Below are 22364 nucleotides of genomic sequence, written 5' to 3'. Positions count from 1 at the left end.
CACATAGAAGACTGTGGATTGCTACCCTTACTATGAGTTTATTCCCAAATAAATAAACCTTTGTTATACTCTTTTCCAGGCTATTGTGGAACTCTTTTTGTACACCAACAAATCTACTTAATATAATCTAAATACTTTAAACGTTAAAAAACCTCAAAGAGTTTTCAGTAAAGTCAAGAACAAGACCAGGGTTTCTACTTTCTCCATTTTATTTAATCAGTACTGGAAGTCTATCTACAGTAATAAGACAAGAGAAGCAAATAAAAGTGATATAAGAACTAGAGAGATGACTTAGTGGTTAAGAGCTCTTGTTGCTCAATTATGAGGACCAGAGTTCAGATCACAGCACCCATATTAGTTGGTTTGCAAACCCCTGTAACTCCAGCTCTAAGGAATATGACACCATCTTCTGCATTCTGTAGGTACCCACCTCCATGTGTGTACAAACATTCACACAGACATATAAATCATAATAATAATAATAATAAATTTTTAAAAGGGATAAAAGTAGAAAATAAGTTGAAATATCCTTATTTGCCAATGATATAATTCTATATCTAAGAAATAGTAAAGATTTCAGCAGAAAACTCCTAGAATCATCATACATAAATGAATAGCTTTCTATATTCCAATGACAAAAATATTGAGAAGAAATAAGATAAGTAATTTCAGTCACAGTAGTCTCAAAACAAACAAATAACAATGAAAAAGAAAAGAAAGGAAGGAAGGAAGGAAGAAAAGCCGAAACTTGGAAAAAAGCTAGCCTAGGTATTGAAAGACTTCTACAATGAAAACTTAAAGCACGGGAGAAGAAAACTCAGGAAGACAGTAGAAGACAGAACTACTCTTGTGCTCATGGGTTGGAAGAATCAATACAACAAAAATGGCTGTCCAAATGAAAACAAACTCAGTCACTGCAATCCCAACCAAAGTTCTATCATTGTTCCTTTCAGTTATAGAAAGAAACTATCTTAGCATTCATATGGAAGCACAAAAGTTCCGGGTAGTCAAAGCAATCCTCAGCAAAAGGAATACAACTGGAGGTATCACCATGACTGGTGTCAATTCATTTTACAGAGGCACAGTAAGGCAAACAGCACGGTACTGGACAAAAACAGATTTGTGCATCAATAGAATAGGTTAGAAAACTGAGATTTAACAACTACAGCTGACTAACTTTTTTTGAAGGCACTCACTAAAAATATACATTGTGTCAAAGGACAACATCTTCAACAAAAGATTCTGGGAACACCGGATACTGGCACATGGAAGAATGAAACTAGACCCCTTTATTGTCTCTCACCCTGTACAAAAATCAACTTCAAATGAATCAAGCAAAAGACCTGTCAGTCTGAAACTGCTAGAGGAAACAGTGTGCACACCAAGACATGGGCATGGGTAAGGTTTTTCTGAGCAGAAGGAACTTCATTCTCTGAAGAAATATGACCGATAATTGACAAATGCGACCACATAAAACTGCAAGTTTCTAAAGAGCAAAGAAAACTGTAAATTAATTGAGTGAAGAGGCAGTCTTCAGAGCAGAAGAAATTCTTTGCTGGCTGTACATCCAGCAGACTTTAGGATCTAGAATTTACAAAACAAAACAAATAAAAAACTTTCAGGAAACTAGACATTACGGTAGCAACCCAATTTTAAAAACTGGACTATGGGCTATGGAACAGAACAGAAAGCTCTCAAAATAGCAAAAACCACAAATAGATAATAGACATTTAAAAATCTTCAACATTGTTAGCCATTAAGGGCAATGCAAATTAAAACTATTTTGTGATCCCACCTCACTCTAGTCAGAATGGCTATCACCAAGTAAGCAAAAGATAAAAAAAGCTGTTGAGGGTAAGGGACAAGAACACTTCCATACTGATGGTGAAAGTGTAAATTGGTACAGCTTCTTTGTAAGGCAGGGTGAAGGTTTCTCACAAAGCTGAAATTACAACTGTCACATAATCGAACTGAACCACTCGTGGGCACATCCTCATTCATCTGTGTTCATTGCTGCTCTATAAAAAACAGCTAGGAAATGGAATGACCCTAAATATCTATCAACTGATGAATGATACTGAAAATATGCTACATCTACAGAATGGAATTTTAGTTAGCTGCAAAAATGAAATTTACAGGAAAGTGGATGAAACTGAAAAATACAGTAAGTGAAGTCACTTAGGCCCTGGAAGATAAATAACATTAAAAATCTCATATGTGGATCTTGGCTTATCTTTGAATGTTTTTATTTGTGTTTTCAAGTTGTAGTGTCTGCAGTGGCTAGGAAGCTAGAGAGGGCACATGGTAGGAAGAGGGGAAGAGGACTTCAGTTGGGGAGAGAATGCAGAGCACATGTGACAGAAATGCAGTGCCAGTTCACCAACATGATGGTCTAAAAGTGAGCTGGATGAGGTTGAGACCAATGGACAAAACTGGATGTGAGAAAAGACTATGAGGCCGCAACCCTACCCAAGACCATAGGCAACCCAGGAAAGCTGAGAGTGGGAGAGGTGGCCCTCCCCAGGCAAAAGCACACCAATTGGCTGTCTGGTGTCAAATGGCCAGCCCTGAAATACATACATATATACATACACACACATATATACATATATATCTCTATATCTATCTATCTATCTACCTATGGCCATGAATTTGAAGTAGAGTAGAAAGGGGTGTATGTAAGGGTTTGAAGGGTGAAAAAGATGGGGGAAATGTTGTGATTATATTGTAATCTCAAAATAAAACCCCATAAAGTTGAGTAGGGGATTCTGTGGGTTAAAGGCTTGAGCAGAGGCATGGGGAATCAGGCAGGAATGTTGGGAAGTGGCTTAACCAAACAAAAGAATGTGTGAAGAAGTGAAGAACCCATTCCCCCTCCTCGTGTGTATGTGTGTGTGTATGTGCATGCTTAAAGAAGAAATTTGGATGAAGGTACCCTGTATCAGTGGACAATTATTTTTTTTAATATTTATTTATTATGTATACAATATTCTGTCTGTGTGTATGCCTGAAGGACAGAAGAGGGCACCAGACCTCATTGCAGATGGTTGTGAGCCACCATGTGGTTGCTGGGAATTGAACTCAGGACCTTTGGAAGAGCAGGCAATGCTCTTAACCGCTGAGCCATCTCTCCAGCCCCTCAGTGGACAATTATTAAGTGACAATCCCAATGCCAGCAATGGGACACTGTCCTCTGATCTACTGGCCAGTCAGGCTCCAGAGACCTCCAGGACAACACAGGCTACCGCCATTGCTCTGACTTACCCTTTCAACTAGATGTTAGTACCTCACTCCTGGAAACACGAAACACTTTGGCTTCATGTGTAGAAAGATAAAGCTGAAACAGAGTTGGGAACTTCCTCCCTGCTGTTTAGCTTTCATAATGCCAAAGACACTATGCAGCCCACTGGGGGCACAAAGTCATCAGTGGACATGCCAAGCAGCTGACCTTGCAGGTCTAACACTGACATGCCAGGCAAGATGTGACCAAGCTGTCATCACAGCAGAACTGCTCTGGGGATCATCAGTTGTTTTCTGATTGAATCTGAAGCCTGTTCCACAGGAAAAAATCTATTCCAGGTACCATAATCTTGAGCAAAAGCCCTGACTTGTGCCTAAAGAGATAGCACAGTGGCTAAGGGTACTGGCTGTTCTTCCAGAGGACTAATGTTTGATTCCCCAAACCCACAAAGATGCTCACAAAATCTCTATAACTCCAATTTCAGTGGATTCAATATCCTCTTCTGTATAGGCACCAGATGTCACGTGCAGGGAGCAGACATACCCACAGGAAAACACCCACACACACAAAATAGTGAAATAATTTCTGAGGTCATATAGCCCTAGAAGTGGGTAACCTACCCTCCTACTACAACTACTGTTTTGTTAAACAGACATGTTGTCAAACTGCCTTCTAACAAAGCCCCAGTGGCCTAACAAATAAGGCTTTCTAAATATTTATTTTTATATCCAAAATTAGTGATGTTTTCAACCTTGGTCAGAGCTTTCTTCTTTCACTGGAGTAAGTCAAGGCAGAGGCCCACAAGCGGTAGATGTGAGGAGAATAAGTAAATGTTCAGCCCTAAATAAGACATCTACAACCCCCTCCCCTCACCAAAGCTCATGGGAAATGCAGAAGAGGGAGCTGAAAAAGCGTAAGCACCAGAGAATGTGGAGGGATGCTGGGGTCTTCTGCATGCAACATGACCACCATAGTCATGGATTTGTGGTAGCTATGGTTACCTAAACAAGACCATATTATTTCAAGTCAGTCAGTAATTCCCATGTAGAAGGGGAGGGGTTCATGAGGTTTCACCCCTGGCCGAGGAGCTATTGATAACTGGTGGATGCTGGGGCAAGGAAACCATTGTTTTTGGCTCTATGACCATAATAGACTGCACATATTCATACAGACTGCACTAGTGGATTTTATTTAATAAAAAGAAAAAAAGACATGAAAGTAGGGTGGGCATGTGTTAGGGGAAAGTCTGGGGGAGTTGGAGAGAGGGGTTGGGGACAGACATCACTAAAACACATTGTACATATGCATGAAATTAACGAAGAATAAACAAAAGTACTATATGTTAAAAAGCATTCAAAAGCAAGTATCTGGCAGAGAATCTAAAGTTCTGTTGCCAGATTGGCAATTGTGAGCAAATTAACCTGTTTCTCTATCATAACAATCATACCACTGTACAAGGAAAGTGTGAGGACTCCTGCGGTCACACACGAAGAGTTCACCCGAGTTCCTGACAGTGTAGCTCCTGGAGACACATCTCAGACAGCGCAGCTGCTCTGATAAGTGGCCGCCTCCACAGCCTGCGCACATCACACAGGATCCACTCACACAGCAGAGAAAATGAGGGTGCACCTACCTGCTGGTAATATTTTTTCATTTCTAAAATCCTGTCTTGAAGCACATTGATAATTTTCCAAGACTCCTCTTTAAGTCGGTCCTCAAACTTCAGTTGAACCAAATCTTTGAGGAACCCAAAATCCACCTGAAGTGATGTGATCATCTACAAAATAAAAATCTTTTGTCAGTGTAGAGAGTCAGGCCCTGTGTGCCAATATTCCAACACATTCCTTAATTTGGAACGTTAGACCAAGGTGCCTGACTTACCTTTGAAGATCATCTCTCAGGTATGGCTTATTGGAGCAGTACAACAATTCTCTCTCATGGCATGTAGGTTTTCAAAATGCTGTTTAATTTCAAAATTAATATATGCTAGTGGAGTGGTATGGTTTGAGTATGGCCTGTTCCTTCCAAAACTTATGTTGAAATTTAATCTCCGTCATGAAACATTAAGAGAATGAAACCTTAGCGTGACTATGGTGTTTACAGGTGGGAATGCAGGGATGTGATTAGAATTAGATAAACTCCTGGGGCAGAAGAAAGGGCTATGTGGGAAGGAGGAGCCAGAAGAGGAGGCAAGAGCAGGCAAGTCAGTGCTTGTGAACCGTGTCCTAGAGAAGATTCCCAAAGCTACCCCTCACCACTGCCATCTAAATCCTCCTGACTAAAAATTAGTTTGGGCACACAAAGCTACTGAGGAAGAAACTTATAAAAATAGTGCCCCAAAATATGTCATTCTAAACAAAGACAACAAATTGTCAAGCATGTGTCAAGGCGACACCTTCAAAAGCTCTTAATAGTGCAAACTACTGCAGTCTTTCAGCAGGGCAACTTGGCAATGGCCTTTAAAGTGACTCATGTGTGTACCCTCTGACTCACAAACTCCCTTTTAAGAATTTACGCCACAGATTTACTGGTGCTTGAATTCATGCAGGATTATTCATCATAGGTAAAGATTAGACACTACCAAAATGTCAGTCAATACAGATGCAATGTGATGTGCGTCTTGTGACTTAGTTGTGAAATAAACGAGACACTGGATATTGAACCCAGGACATTTCACAAATTGGATCAGTACTCTGTCTCACTAAGCTTTCTCCTCAGTTGTTGTTTTGATTTTTGTTTTTCTTCCTTTTTTTTCTTTTGAATTTAATTTTTGACACAGTGTTTCATGAAGTTGCCTGGGCAGGTCCCTCCTGTCTCAGCTTCCTGATTAGCTGGGATTCCAGGTATGTGCTACTGTATTCAACTACATGGAAGATCTTTATGTATAGATATGGAATGATTTCCAAATAGATGAAAAATAAAAATAAGGCACCTGAGGCAATTTATCGCAGTATTTCAATTCATGTGGTAGTCTTAATAACTCAATATCTTATATTTATGAAATACTCTATTCTCATTCAATTTCAAAAAATCCAAGGGAAATGATAAGATTTGACAAAGCTAGACCACTGAAAAGTCATTCAGTATCTTATTGTCTTCATTTATCTAAAGGTAAAATACTTTCTACTTTTCTTAATGTATCATAAGCAGAGAATATTCACAGATGTCAAAAGCAGAGAAATTTCACTGAACAGACTCACATATGTAAGATAGAAACATGACAAGTATGGACCATAACTTAGATCAGTTGTAACGTACAGCTGGGGCTTGAACATTGACTGTTCTTGCAGGGGACTGGCTTCAGTTCTCAGCACCCACTTGCTAGCTCATAACTGTGACTGCAGTTCCAGGGGATCTGATTCCTTCTTCTGACCTTTGACAACACCAGGCACATAGGCAGTGCACAGGCACACATGCAGGCAAAACACACATATACACAAAATTAAGAATAAATCTTTAAAGCTTAAAAAGTGTCATTCTGCTAAGTTCCTCAAAGACCTTAATGTTTTGAGACCATCTCAATCAATTTGGTTTTGTCACTAAAAGATGTATAAAACTGTAAGTGGAGACTGCTTGTTCTTTTCCCGGCCACCCAGAATAATCACACAGAAACTATATTAATTATGACACTGTTTGGCCAATGTCTTGGGTGTATTTCTAGCTAGCTCTTACATCTTAAATTAACCAATTTCTATTAATCTGTGTATCACCATGAGGCTGTGGCCTACTGGTAAAGTTTTCACATCTGTCTCCTTTAGCAGCTACACAGTGTCTCTCTGACTCTACCTATTGTCTCTCTATATCTCTGTTCAGATTTCCTGCCTGACTTTACTCTGATAAGCCATTGGCCAAAACAGCTTCTTTATCAACCAATGGTAATAAAATATATTCACACCATACAGAGGGGAATCCCACAGCATAAAACCACATGTGTAGGGGTGCTGTTTAATGACAAGTGCTTTTTATTACATTCATAAAGCATTGGTTTGATTTCTAGTACACAACTCCCTCCTCAAACAAAACAATTAGCCCCTAAAGACAAATAACACACAAAGTTATCCTAGAAGTTACACCCAGATTTACCTGCATTAACTTTTCTGTTGACTGAGTCAAATCTTTCAATGGCAAAATTTCACTGCAATCTGTCTGAGTAGCATGGTCTGAAGTGAAAAAACCAATCTTCAAATTATCTGAAATAGTAAGTCTAGAAAGAGAATAGAGATACCAAATTTCCTTAGAAAAAGGTAAGCACACATTTGGCAGTAAATTTGATTATATTTGCAACACTGCAAGAGATTATTCAACAAAGAAACTTCTGGAATATCTGGTCATGGATGAGTTGACCTTGGCCTGGTTATCAGACCCCCTACACTGTGACACCCTCATCTCTGTGTGCCTTCTCTACTTTTCTGAGATATGATGTACTTAAGTCTATTATCTTAATATCTTATCCTGTGCTATTGCTAGAGATGATTTATTTATGCATAGTCATATCTAACAGAAGTATGTCAAGATGGAGATTATCCTGGTGTGATCTGAGAACACCTGCAGTTCCAGAGCAGTCTCTGGGAGAAATCACAAGAGGAAACTTAGTTTTCCATAGTAGTATTAGGAGTTTTTCCTTCTCCCTATAACTCTCTCACAAAAGTTCGCAGGAGTGTGCTGTGGCTCCAGGCTGTGTGGTCGCTAGAATGCAGAAGCAGCTAAGATGAATCAGCCGCCTGCCTCTAAGACAGTCAGAGAAAAGATTGGCAAAAACTGTGACACTTTCACCTTAAAACTTGAGTTCTGAAAAATATGGTTACACTGTCATTAAAGTTTGTTATTTATATTAACACGTGACTTTTATCACTATACTAAAGGAGTTATCATAAATATACATTTAATTTCTACTTTTTAATTTTGACTATGACAACTATTTATAGATACAGTGAACATAAACCAAAGCCTTTTGAAGTCGTCAACACTTTGAAGAAACTCCAACAGGCTCTAAAGCCAGAAGGCTTGAGCCCTGCTTTAGATGATCACCAATTGTGTTCCTGATTGGCAAACTCTACTCCCAAAGCATCTGCAGCGGCCAGGAGCCAGCCTTTGTACATTTCCTCCTCGGCTCCATAATGACAAGCGTCTTAAAAAGTTGGAAAGAAAACTCTCGTTCTGCATGCACACATCAATTTGATCAAACTTATCACAACTTTTTGTTTCTAAACTGTCCGCTGAGGCGGAGGGAGGGACGGGGAGGAGAGGGGAAAGAAGGAAGAAAGGATGGATGCAAGCAAGCGAGTCAAGAAAATCCCATAGAAACAGAGGCTCTGATGCAAGGAGTAGACAGTCCTCTTACTCCTCTGCTGAGAAGTGGGGGCAGATGGGGCTAGGGGCACAGTGGCCTTCCCTTTCTTCTTGCGCAGGGGCAGAGCTGTAGATGTCTCGCTGAAGAGCTATCTAGTTCTGAAACCTGCCACACCTCTGCTCTTCCTGTATTGTCACATTATAGGTAGCTCCTGTAGGCAGTTTCTGCCTGCCACAGTGGAAGCATCCTGACTGACCTGTAACTCCGTGACTTCAGGGAAATTAGCTAACTTTTCCTTGCCTTAATTTACTCTTCTATTTTTCTTTTAATGTTATGCATATGGGTGTTTTGCCTTCTGTATGTCTGTGTACCATGTTCGTGCTTAGTTCTAGAAGAGGTTGGAAGAGGGATCTGATCTGGAGTTACAGTTGTATGCCTTTGCGTGGATACTGGTAACCAAACCCAGTCCTCTGGAAGAACAGCCAGTTCTCTTAGCCACTGAGCCAGCATCTTTCCAGCATGCCCCGAGTTTCTTCTTATGGATAACAAGAGTGCAGGGTCCATAGGGTCATTGATAGACTGAGTGTATTAATTTTAGAATCACTTTGGTGTGGTGCTTGGTGCACAGTGAGCCCTAGAGGAATAGTGTTGGCAATGGTGCTGAGGGGAGTTATTATACTGCTACCATCACCACATTTTCTCTCTGTTGTTTTCTTCCTCTCTTTCTTTCTTTGAGAAATGGTCTTTCTATTATGTAGCTTTGGTTGTCCCGGAACTTACTATGTAGATCGGGGTGGCCTCTGTTTCAAAGAGATCCACTTGTCTATGCCCCCAAGCACTAGGATTAAAAGTGTGCACCACCATGTGTGGCTGACTGTCAGGTTTTCAAACATCACATTTTGTTCATCATATTTGAAGAAAACAATGAAAGCACAGCAGTATTCAACTATCAAAAGCTCATTTGAAATTTAAAATTTAATACTCATAACAATGATTTTCAATTAATCCCACTAAGTTCTCAATTGTGCTTCCATGCACATCAATATTATGATGACAAACCTTATCTTAAGCAGTAGCTAGACAGAAATGAAGCATCTGATTTTAATTAAAATTACTGATTTTTTTTGGCCAGAAGAAATTATGTTTTAGATTTAGTTTAGTTCAGCTTAGGAGCTTGTGTGTTTTTCTCACTGACACAGTGTTCTAGAAATCTCTACAAGCCCTCCTCATTCCTGCATATTCTCTTAGGAGATGCCAAGAAGTCATTCTATAGGTCCCTTCTAAGTTATATTTTTAGAGAGTAACCTTGAAGAATGAGGTAGCATCGTCCCCCTAGCAGGAAGCAATCTTGTTACTTATATAAAACAGTGACCATACCGGAGAGATGCTTGATAGATAAAAATGCTTATGGCCTTGCTGAGGACCCTGGGTTAGTTCCAAGCACCCATATGGCTACTAAAAAACCATTAGTAACTTCAGCTCCAGGAGTATTGGCTCTATCTGCTGATCTCTCTAAGAATCAGGCACACACACTTATGCACATGAAGGCCAAACACTTCTACACACACGTACACAAAAATTAATAAATTAATCTTTACAAAAATAGTGGCTTAGAGTAGGAAGGCCTTCTGTCTATGTGTTACTTTCATTGCTCAAATAAAGAAACTGCTTTGGCCTTTTGATAGGATAGCAACTTAGACAGATGGAGTAGACCTAACAGAATGCTGGGAGAAAGAAAACAGAGTCAGGCAGATGCTATGGCTCTCCTCTCCGAGATGGGTGTAGGTTAGACTCATCCCGGTAAGCCACAGTCACGTGGTGATATACCGATTATTAGAAATGGGTTAATTAAGATGTGAGAGTTAGCCAATAAGAGGCTAGATATAATGGGCCAGTGTTTAAATTAATACAGTTTCCATGTAATTATTTTGGGTAAAGCTAGCTAGGAGCCAGGCAATGGGAAGCAGCCCACCACTCATTTTGCAACAGTGGTTCACAATCTCCGGAAACCTCTCCTTGAGTTTAATTTCCCACATGTGGATACCTATCTGGGTCTTCCATGTCACCCCTGGGAACTTGGGATGTCACTTGTAGGAACTGGGGATGAGATAGAATCCCCAATATAAATGGAAATGGGGCTCAGGATGCTGTCTTGATGGAGTCACTTGTTTCTGGCTCTGGGGACTTATGCTGTCATCCAAGGAGCAGGAACAGTGACAGGAAAACCTATAAGTGACTGAACAGGGCATTGTTTTAAACAGCCCCTGACAAGCACTTGAGCCAGAAAGACCAGTGAGTGTGGTAGATTACACCTGTAATTCCAACACTGGGGACTGAACTACAACAATTGCTCATTCAAAACCAGCCAGTATAGAATATTCTCCTTAAGACCAATTTATGGGAATCAATGAAATAATCATCAATATTCAGTATTTAAGGCTCTGCCCCTATGAAATCTATAACCAACTCTGAAAATAATTAATAAAAAGCACCTATAAAGTATCATGACTCTGTAAGATTAACTATGATATTATACTGTACTATTTAAATGAACAAGCTAGACAATAAAAATTAAACATTAAAGGCTTTACAAAATGTAGGAGAAAAGCAACTTTCAGCAATGACAGAATTTCAGGAAACTATTCTTTATACTTCAAAGATGACAACTATTGATGATGAACTGTTTTTCTGAGAAAAATGTATTTTAGAAGCTTAAAAGTTCTCACATGATATATGAGACAATTTTAAGACAAAACGAAAAGTCATGACATTTCAAATGTGTGCCTTTAAATTTAGATAACCATGGCGAGTTTTCCTAACAGCGCCATAAACGTCTAAACCTTTCAATTTTAATAATTTTACGTTTTCATTTATTCACTTATTTATTTATACACATATGTACATGCGACCACCCACATGTGAAGGTTAAAGGGTCACCCGTAGGAGTGGGTTTTCTTCTTCTGACATGTGAGCCCTGGTATTGAACTTAGGTCTTCAGGCCTGGTAGTAAGGGCCTTAACCAGCTAAGCCATTTCTCCAGTCCTAAATGATCATTTTTTAATCTATCATGTTCATTGTCTCCTGAGGTATCTTGCTAAAATCTATGCTGTGTTCCTATCTTTCCACCAAGGACTTGGATATCTCTCCTCATCAAAAATAATTAAATTCAGTCTTCCTTTTTAACCTCCAAAATCTGTGTCCGAACTAATGATCTAAGCATCATGCGTTCATACACAGTATCGTGTGCTGAAGTCTGCTCACAGTTCTAGCCCCTAAAATAGTTGGTACTTCCCCTCTTTTCCACCTTAGTTTTCCTTCTCGGTCCTCTTAACTTCTCATCATGGAGAAGTCAACAAGGTAGACAATGACAAGAGGATGACTAAAAAACAATCAAACAAGCAAAAAAACTTGGGAGCAACCAGAGAAGGCCAGTGGGCCCAGTAGTTAAGAAGGTAGGTCTGATGAGGAGGCACAAGAGGAGACAGGAGAGAGCCAGGGATGACTACAGAATTGGGAATACTGGATGAAGAAGTAAGTGTATTAAAGATGATGGAGTGAAGTTTCTCAGTCTCTGAAAAAATAATAAGTGTAGAAAATGAATAGGCTAGAAAGTATGATGTGGGATTCTCCTCTGTATGCTGTGAATACCATTGGTTAATAAATAAACTGCTTTGGGTCTGTGCAGGGAACACAGGTAAGCGGGTAAAATGAACTGAATGCCAGGAGGAAGAAGGTGGAGTCAGGAGAGAGAAGCCATGTAGCCTCATCTGAGACAGACACTGGAACTTTAGCCGGTATGGCGATACACAGATTAATAGTAATGTGTTAAATTAATATGTAACAGCCAATAAGAAGCTAGAGCTAATAGGCCAAGCAGTGATTTAAATAATATAGTTTCTGTGTGATTATTTCAAGGTTGAGTAGCCAGGAACCAACAAGTGGCCTTTCTACAACAAATGTACCCCAAGACAGTGGAACAAAACTAGAAAAATTGGTATAAGGTCACGGTTTTACAAATAAATGCATGTATGAATGTATCTGTATATATATATATATATATTATATACTTAGGTCTACAAATAGTTACAGGTGAATGTATGTGCATATGTGTGTGAACATGTATCATCTAGTTACATATACATTTGTTTCTAATTATACCTGACTAAGGGACCTACAAGAGTGAAACGCCAGTAGCAATGAGCATCCCGCGAGTCCAGGTACTACTTGGTAAATGTTATCCACCCCTAAAAGGAATCATGTCCCTCAGGAAGGAGAGTAATTTGAGAGAGGTATAAAAGCATAAAATTATGCACAAACAAGTGTAAAATGAAACCATAACATTTTCATATGAGAAAAATCAACAAATACTCGATAAACGATCATAAGAGTTATATGAGGGCTATGAGAGAACAAAGAAGAATCTGGACGAAAAGAATCCCACTGGCCATATTGAGGACAATATGGGCATCAAAGTAAAAGTAAGTACTAAATTATAATGCACTGAATAAATATAATCCATTGGAGGTATCAAATTACAAGAAACTGAATAGTTAAGGAGATTTGTGTTGATGTGATGAATAGAAATTGAACAAAATATAGAAGACCCTTAAAAGTATACAAGCATGGTGAAAACAGAACCAGTACTTAACAAGCTCCACAAGGGTGAGCAATTGAGATGAAAATCATTCATGATGGCTGAGGACAGTCAGTATAAGTTCATTTAAGTAAAGGAAATAATAAACCAACAAGACAAAATGCAATGCAACAAGAAGAAAGGTTCATTTGAGCTAGAGAGCCTTAGAAGACACTAACTGGACAAGACCAGTATGATTTTTGTTTGTTTGCTTGTTTGTTTGTTTGTTTGTTTTTCCAGACAGGGTTTCTCCTGGAACTCACTCTGTAGACCAGGCTAACCTTGAACTCACAGAGACCTACCTACCGGCCTCTGCCTCCCAAGTGCTGGGATTAAAGGCCTGTGCCACCAAACTCAGCTCAAGGTCATTGTTACTAACGGTAGCTAATTGAACAGTTTTATCAACATTGCATCCCTGAAGAGAGAACAGCTCTTCCTTGTGGCATTTCTGCAATAAAAACATGACCTGAATCTGGTTGTGTCGCATCATAGGAGGCTGGGTTATAGCTGACTAGTGTACAGAATGTCAACTCTATACTTTGTACAAGTGTCACATACATAAAAAACTGGGAAAGGCTGAAGAACTCTTCTAGACTACATGCATTCTGTGTCCTTGTGAGACATAAGCAGCTGACTGAATAGGAAAATCTCAAGCCCAATTAACAGATGGACCTGTCGCCGCATGGTAGGCTCGTACAGTCCTGCAGAGCCACCCAGAAGTGATCACGAGTGAGAGCTAAGAAGGAATATTCTCCTGCTGTTAACATTTGGAGCAACTGTTTGTCTGCCGCTTCCTTCTGGATGAAGCACCTGGAGTAGACATCTAGATTAACTTATGAGCATGGATGGCCAGGAAGGCAAAAGACTGGTGGCAGGAGCATCTTGGGAGGAGTTACATGGTTGAACTTTTAAGAATAGGGACAGACTATAAGCATCCCTGTAGAAACGGTGACGACATTGGGAGTCGGGGATCTTGGCTGTTTTGCGATCCTTAGGCCACTGAACTGAAGGCATAAAATTGGGATCACTCTCCTGCACGAAATGACTGAAATTTGATTATCAAGGGGTGACTGGGTGTTTGCTGTACATGGAGTCAAGGAGGACTCTGCGCAATCCTGGAGTTCTCAAACTGCGTCTTAGTATTCCATGGCCATGGTAAAGGCCAACTGAAAAACACAGCAGCCAAGACAGCAAAAAGATCCTGCTCAGTAAGGAGCTGCGGCCCGACTTAACTTTGTGGTGTTCCTTAGCGAGTGGGTGAGCTTTCCCTACAGACCAGCACTGCTGACAACCTCTGTCAAGTCTCTTCGCCATTACTAGCCTGAAACTGTTAGCGTCTCCCATGCTGTCTCCAAATAAGTATTTATCCTAGTCAGGGGGGAATTCTAAAGTGTCCAAACCCTGGGTGCTGCACCAATGTAACAGATAGAACCCATCATCTGGACATACCCTGATTTTCTATAGGCTGCACACTGTACATTTAAGGGACCTCCTGTTATTCTTCTTCCAGTTTAGAGCTGTAATCTTTCACCATCCCCCAATGCTAAGTGGCTTCTTTTCTCTATTCAACTTCATTTTCCCTTAGGCTTGACATTTATGTTCTTTTATTCCTTCCTATTTTAGGCAAAAAAACCCCACTTTATTTGAGCAGTAGTTTTATAGAATGTGGATAATTTTGTGTGTGAATAGTTTTTATTATCAAAATATTATTTCAGGTTATGGTTTAGAAAAAAGCATAATATGTTTGGTTATTCCTTCTGTAACTATAACAGGACATTGATAACATATTTAATTTTACACATAAACCCTCTGGAGTGTTTAAGAACAATACACTTATTTATAGAGTAACTTGCCCCAGAGGCTTTGTTGAGATGTATGCTTTAATCTACACTTTTTCTTCTTCCAGTAATTTTCCAACATCTTGTTTCAAAGCTGCGGAAACTAAGGTTTAACAAAGGCAAATAACTCATCTAAAACTGTAAACCAGGGGTGGGGGACAGATCTGGGAGTGTAAGGTCCCCGCCCCAGCCTTAACTTCTTGTATGATTGATTTAGAAAGATCTGGCTCATCCAGAATCTAAACAAAATATGAAGCTTCATTCTTCAGCTTCTCTTCAAATTTGAAGTAGCTCTAATTTTAGATGCTAACAGCACTGCCTAGAGTGGAAGCCCATATCCCAAGACTTTAGCTAAGTGGTTCCTACACAGTCCTTATTTATAGTCTGTGCAATTCTCCCAAATAATGGGTTGCTCGTTATGCATAAAGCATAGTCTTGGGAGATAACAATTATGTTTAATAAATTAGACACAAAATTAATATGCTAACTTATACGAAACAGACCCATGAATATTTATTAATAGACTGCAGCAACACATCCCACTGAGCCCTAGAATAGTCCATCCTAACAAATGCTAGTTAACGAATTAGTCAATGAAGATGACATTAGAGGTGCTAAATTTTCACTGTGGTGAATGGCTCAATGTTATTTAAGGAAAATATTCTTTTATTGTTTTCTGTTTCAAAGATATATTTGATATATATTATATCAAATCAAAAATCAATATATATGTATATAATATATAAATTTATATATGTATTTCCTGGCTGATATCACCAAATCTTATAGTTTACTTAACACGGCATCATTTTACAAATTATTTCCAAATTGATTTAGCAAACTGGACCTCTTGTCTAACCTGTAGGCCTCACTACTGAACTGCTTAAACAGATGTTTTAACAGTCACTGCTGATATTCTGCATCCCAAGGTGAACTTATCACATCACCACATCCTATTGCTCACATTCCCTTTATCAACAAAGTTAATTGCAACCCCATTTTTCCAGCTACTCAAGTCAGAAACCTTGGAGCCTGTCCTAAGCATGGCAGTCCATCAGTAAACTTGACCAATCCCTTTTAATGGAGTAATTAGAATCTGATCACATCTTCAGCTCCACCAAGGACTGCCTCCTGTTCTCCAGTGACCACATGACCACCATTCCACAAACATTATCTGCTTATCTGCTTGTGTGTGAGCATGGGAAAGTGAACTTGCCTTCACATGTGTGCATGTGGAAGCCAGAAGTCAGTGTTGAGCGTCTTCCTCTATTGTGTGCCTCCTTATTTTTTTGAAATGGGACCACTTGATGAATTCCGGCTTCTAGCTATATCAGCTAGACCAGTGGCTGGCAGTGAGCACCTGGGACCTCCACCCATGAGCTGGGCTTACAGATTTGCTTCACTGTGCTCAGCTTTGTACATGGCTGTAGATACACTCAGGCCCTCATAGCAAGTCCCCATGGCCATACTCCTTGATAGATATTATAAAAGTCCCCTAACTGGTTTCCCCACCTGTGCCCTTGACCCTGTTATAGTCTGTTATCAAAACAGCAGAGCAAGCCAATAGATAGGTAAGTCAGAGAATGTCGGGACTCTACGTCAGTACCCTCTTGGCCTCCCACCTCCTTGGAAATAAAAGTTGAAGTCTTTGAGGCAATCTAAGACCCTGGAATCTGGCTGTCTCTCTTCTGTTTCACCCCAGTCTGATGGAGGAGGGTTATCTGTCTATTGTGTTATTTTCATTGGTCAATAAAGAGACTGCCTTGGCCCCTTGATAGGACAGAAAGTTAGGTAGGCGGAGTAAACAGAACAGAATGCTGGGAAGAGGGAATTGAGGCAGACGCCATGGAGCCAGCCACCAGGTCAGACATGCTAAATCTTTTCCGGTAAGCCACCACCTCGTGGTGCTACAGATTATTAGAAATGGGTTAATATCAAGATATGAGAGTTAGTCAGTAACTAACTCTCTAAGAGATAATGGGCCAGGCAGTGCTTAAATGAATATAACTTGTGTGTTATTATTTCTGGGACTAAGCTAGCCGTGCGGGAGCCGGGTGAGGAGAAAAGCAGGCCTGCCCTGCAGCCCCTCACTACAGATGGCGCCAACGTGGATAACTGAATCCACAGAAAGCTTAAGAAAGTTTGGGAAAGAATAGAGTAAAGCATGTTTTCTTGGTGGCAGCAATTTCTCGGGTCTGTTCTGCTTGCTAGAGGCAAGCAATGCTCTCATTTAAGAGAGGCTTCCTGACTCAGCCTTAACTGCAAAACTTTGTAGCTCATTAAGAGGTCCTGCTGCGAAACACTTAAATGGTATTGATGAAAAGCTGAACGCATGCTTTTCGGTTTTCAGTCGTAGCAGGAAAAACGCTGCGCTGTTTTAAAATGCCGTCTTTCTGGGCCGTCCTGCCAGGGCAAACTCTGACTCTTTCAGGCAGGCAGTCCGACTGAGTGTGGTCTGTGAGCAGAATGCTCCAGCTTGTTTGCTGGCAGGGACCTTGAAACGCCATAGAGTTGTGGCAGTAAAAGGCTCCAATGGTACCTCTAATATGAGTCTGGAAAGCTAAAAAATGGACTGGGTCTAACCGTCAAAGCCACGGTTTTAAACTCATGTGGTCATAAAAAAGAGAGAGAGATACAGTAAAGAGAGGTTCAAAGACAAAGAAAACCTCTAAATGGTTTACTATGTGTTAAAAATATATGCAGGCTAAAGGTTAAAGTTCTTAGGGTAAAAGAGGAAGAAAGAAAGTAGTTGGATGTGGTGGTACACACCTTTAATCCCAACACTTGGGAAGCAGAGGTAGATTGACCTCTGTGACCTCAAGGTGTGGTAGTACACACCTTTAATCCCAATGCCTGGGAGGCAGAGACAGAAGGATCTCTGAGTTCAAGGTGTGGTAGCACATGCCTTTAATCCCAGCACTGGGGAGCAGAGACAGACAGATCTCTGTGAGTTCAAGGACAGCCTGGTCTACAGAGTTATTCCAGGACAAAGATATACAGAGAACCTATGTCAAAAAGTAAAAGTAAAAATAAAAAAAATAGAGGTTAAAAATAAAGCTGCATAAAGATGGAAAATACACAGAAAATCTTGATACTGTATGCTATTATGCTCTCTTTAAATTGTTTGAATGCTGAGGAAGGAGCAACAGCTGATAAAAGACTTTTGTTTATAAATGCTGCTGAACTAATCCAAGATAGATATTTTAAAAATACCTTGACTTCAGAATTTGTATCTAAGAATATGATACTTTGGAAAGGAGGTTCTTCTTTTGTTTTCACAGAGGATGAGACCCTGTGGATTGCTTCTATCCCGATATGGTATGATAGACCACGCCCTCCTGAAAGGTTTCTGTGAACACCCTCAAAAAATTTCTTCACTCAACTGCCGACTGAGATGAACCTGGCAGACAGGTTATACCATGAAAGACCTGATTAACTGCGCCCCTATACAGCAGGAAGAAGTTTGGAGAGAAATAACTACGTCCATATTCCCAAATATTGTTTATAAATGTTCTTTTACATTTAAAGGGGGATATGATATAGATATGAATAATTTCATTGGTATGGATTTTAAGGTCAATTTTGTTATATGTATATATATTTCTGATCTTGACTGATGTATTGTGATTGTGTAGTTCATTTTAAAAATGTAATGTATAATTAGAAAATATAGGTTGTTAATGGATAATATCGATAATAGTCAAGCTTGTAGTAATGTTAGTCTGATTTTCTAGAAGTGCACAGATATATTTCAGATAAGACATTCATATCTTTCAAAGACTACAGAGCATGGCATTTAATGTTTTAATAACTTAGGACTTTTCATGACAATGAGACACGTCTGCTCCTGGCAGCACCAATCTACTTCAAGAGGAAGAAGGGCATCGAAGAGGCTCCTTATGGAGTTTGATAGCCATTTTGGGCAAGAAACTGCTCTTGCCTGGACTGTTGTATAAACTGGACACAGAACCTGCAGAGAGAGGACTGCTGAACTTGCCTAAAGGTGAGATGATCTTTCGGGGTTCCTGATTCATGAAAGAGTCTGCGAGACATTCTGCAGGACACAACAGATAGTGACTGAACTGCCTTTGAAATTTCCTGCTTCATGGAAATGTGTCTGGATATTATGGGTCTGAAGGCCGAAAATGGATGCCCCAGCGATACAGAGGAACTTTGGGTGACTGTCCAGGCAGCGAGATGTCTCTGTCATTTCTAGAGTTTTGGAAGTTGCTTACTTCTTGTTTACTTAGGTAATATATCCTTCTGGAGTCTTTGATGGAGTTGAAGAATGGATAGTCATAGTTTTCCATTATTATGATAAAGATATAGTTATAAATATTGTGACTGTAATTCTTGCTTGATAACTGTTTTGTTATATGTAATTTTACTATGTTAAAATGAAAGCCTTTCTTTTTTGTTTAAACAGAAAAAGGGGAAATGATGGAGGAGGGTTATCTGTCTATTGTGTTATTTTCATTGGTCAATAAAGAGACTGCCTTGGCCCCTTGATAGGACAGAAAGTTAGGTAGGCGGAGTAAACAGAACAGAATGCTGGGAAGAGGGAATTGAGGCAGACGCCATGGAGCCAGCCACCAGGTCAGACATGCTAAATCTTTTCCGGTAAGCCACCACCTCGTGGTGCTACAGATTATTAGAAATGGGTTAATATCAAGATATGAGAGTTAGTCAGTAACTAACTCTCTAAGAGATAATGGGCCAGGCAGTGCTTAAATGAATATAACTTGTGTGTTATTATTTCTGGGACTAAGCTAGCCGTGCGGGAGCCGGGTGAGGAGAAAAGCAGGCCTGCCCTGCAGCCCCTTACTACACCAGTCTACGCTACAGCCAAGAAGGCCTCCTGTATTCCTAGACCCAGACTCCCTACCTTCACCTTCTCTCAGCCAAGGTTTTGGCTCCAGAGATGTCTGCCTGGCTCCTCCCTGCAGTTTCTTCTTAATGTCAGCACAGTGAAGTATTTCTGAGAGCCATATCTAAAATTATAATTCCCCCCCCCCTTTTTTTTTCTGCTTGGTGACTTGGAGGTATGGCACATGCACACACAATTTCCTCTGCTACCCTTTGCTTCTGTCTCTTCTGTTAATGCTGCCTCACTCATGTGGTCACTGACTTAACTAGTTTGCCGTTGATTCCTAACTAGAATGTTTACTTCACCATGGTTGAGCTGGCTTTGTGTGAATGGCTGTCTTCCCAGGCCCTAACCCAGCTATGCTCAGATCCCTGAGTGTTGGGGGAGTGTTCAGCTTCTCCCACTGATTTCAGATCTCCAACCTGGTTCACTGAACTTTTGGGTGAAGAAAAATTGTTATGGGGGGTTAGTGGTTCCTGGACTTAGTCAATGTGTGTTAGTACAGTACTCGGCAGAGGTCAGTCAGTCCCTTGAGTCTGGCTGGAATGTTGCTGGGGACTTATTTCACTGTGGAATGTCAAGAAATCCGGAAGAGAAAGGGACTCTTAGGAACAGATTATACATAGCGCCCCACTGCTGTCTACCAAGAACTGACTGTGATGTGCTTTTGACACATATCAGGGTCTTTAAGTACCTTTGTTAGGGTCTGTGTGCACTCTGACTCAGTTTGATCAAAGTACCTATTATTTAATACAGTTGCACTAGGGAGGCTGGGCTTAGCAGGATTGCGTCACTGAGTCAAGCCCACTATTGGACTGGTCCAGCTATAGTCAACCTCCCCACCCCTACCCACACCCCAGCAACCTGGAGCTACCACGGTGTTGGACTTGCCTAGAAACGATTACCTGGCTCCCCGAGGGCTCTGCCTATGAAGAAACTGCATCTTATAGCAGTTAACCCAGGCTTTGTGCCCACTACTTTGAAAGATGTTTTAAGAAAAATGTCCCCCCCACCCAAGAAATGTCAACTCCACATTATCTAGATAACAATAGTAGGGTTGAGGTCGAAGAATCCCACGAAGGAGGAATGAAAGCCAAGGACCCTGAAATAACGCAAAGGCGTATGACTCACTGTCTCTGTGCTTTTGGGGGGTGCTCTAGTTCTAAGAAAATCCATGTCAACGCCCTACTTTTTGATGGCTTCTAGATATGGGGTCAAGAGAGATGAACGGATCATGATGTGGGAACTTCTGAAATAGAACTGTACCGTTATAAAAAAAAAAAGTTAGGGTGGTGGTGGTGGTAGAGAGTGGGGAAGTTGGGAGACAGCACCCCTGCAGGTCCCAAAGAAAGTGTTTATGGGAAAGGACTACAAGACACCAAATCAGTGCCCAGTACTTGGACTTTCGGCCTTAGAACAGCCAAAGAAATCTGTGTTTAAGAGCTGGAGTCTCTGGTATTTTTCTTAAAGCAGCCCTGTGCCATTTCTGTATGGCTCTCTTCTAGACCGTACTTAGGTGAACACATTTAACACGCCCTGTGCTCTATGACGAGCAGGCACAGTTGGCCACTGTCCTGTTCCCACCTGAGATAATAGAGGCATAGAGAAGTGAACCGCCTAAGTCAGGTCGGGGTGAAAAGCTAGGCAGAACTGAAATCCAGTCCTGAGTCCGAGCTTTTAAGCTACGGTTTACTTAAGAAATCAAAAGACACGAGGCTGTGGGCCTGCTCTGGGGCACGTGGGCTCAGCGGGCAGGTCACCTGGGGTTGTATTGGAATTGTTCAATAGCCCCCTGGAGGGTCTCGAGAATCTTCCGGCATCCTTGGATCTTTGACCTATCCTCGGAGTACTCAGTCTCAGCCTCCGCCATGCCTGCTGGCTGAGCGCCTGCTCTGAGTTCTGAAAGGATCAGTCCCAAAGCCAGCGTCCGTTGCCATGGCGACTCCCAGGGAAACCTGAGAAGGGTGGGTGGAGATGGGGGCGGAGCGGAGAGCGGGTGGGGGTGGGGTGGCTGAGGTGCAGGGAGGGCTGCGGAGGTGCCCCTCCGTTCCGCCATGCCACCTGCCCTACCAAACATATACCCTGGGACAAAGCACTTCTTCCCCGGACGCCCACAACCCAGTCTGCTCCTAAAATGTCTCCAAGGAAAGTTGCACCCCGTAAATAACTCTGCTGTGGCCCACACGCCTCCGGACCCTTTCTGTTTCCTTCACTCCTGAGGCTCTGAGCTCAACCTCCTTCCTGGCTGGACAACGCCCCTCCCACGTGCCTGTCGCTCTCTTTTGCTTGGCCTGTTATCAAATGTCACCCTCTGGGAAGATGGAAACTAGTGACCCCATCTATTAGCTATGCTCATGACATAAAGAGGCTTGGCTGTCAGCAATCCCACAAGAGAGCAGGTGGCTTGATAAAATACTGCCGCCTTCACCTGACCACATACACCAGGAGTGCTGCTGAGCAAAGATTTTCTTTGCAGAGGTTAAACAGCCCTCCAT

The 22364-nt window shown here is 41.0% G+C and overlaps 1 protein-coding gene across 1 annotated transcript in view; it reads right to left on the bottom strand.

Annotated features, from left to right (window-relative positions):
• The window catches only part of C14H10orf67 (chromosome 14 C10orf67 homolog), a 121442-nt gene extending 99665 nt beyond the window's left edge, over positions 1 to 21777 (bottom strand). The window contains exons 1-3 of the mRNA XM_048461172.3: positions 21630 to 21777; positions 7325 to 7445; positions 4875 to 5018 (exon numbers count right to left, since the gene is read on the bottom strand). Coding sequence (XP_048317129.3) covers positions 4875 to 5018; positions 7325 to 7445; positions 21630 to 21739 — 375 coding nt within the window. The 5' untranslated portion in view covers positions 21740 to 21777. The remainder of the gene's footprint in view (positions 1 to 4874; positions 5019 to 7324; positions 7446 to 21629) is intronic.
• Between the last annotated feature and the right edge of the window lie 587 nt (positions 21778 to 22364).

The sequence above is a fragment of the Myodes glareolus genome, chromosome 14, assembly GCF_982192425.1.
Source record: "Myodes glareolus chromosome 14, mMyoGla1.1, whole genome shotgun sequence".
Lineage (NCBI taxonomy): Eukaryota > Metazoa > Chordata > Mammalia > Rodentia > Cricetidae > Myodes > Myodes glareolus.
Note: the sequence above shows the minus strand (reverse complement) of the source record. Positions and strands in the feature narration are given on the sequence as shown.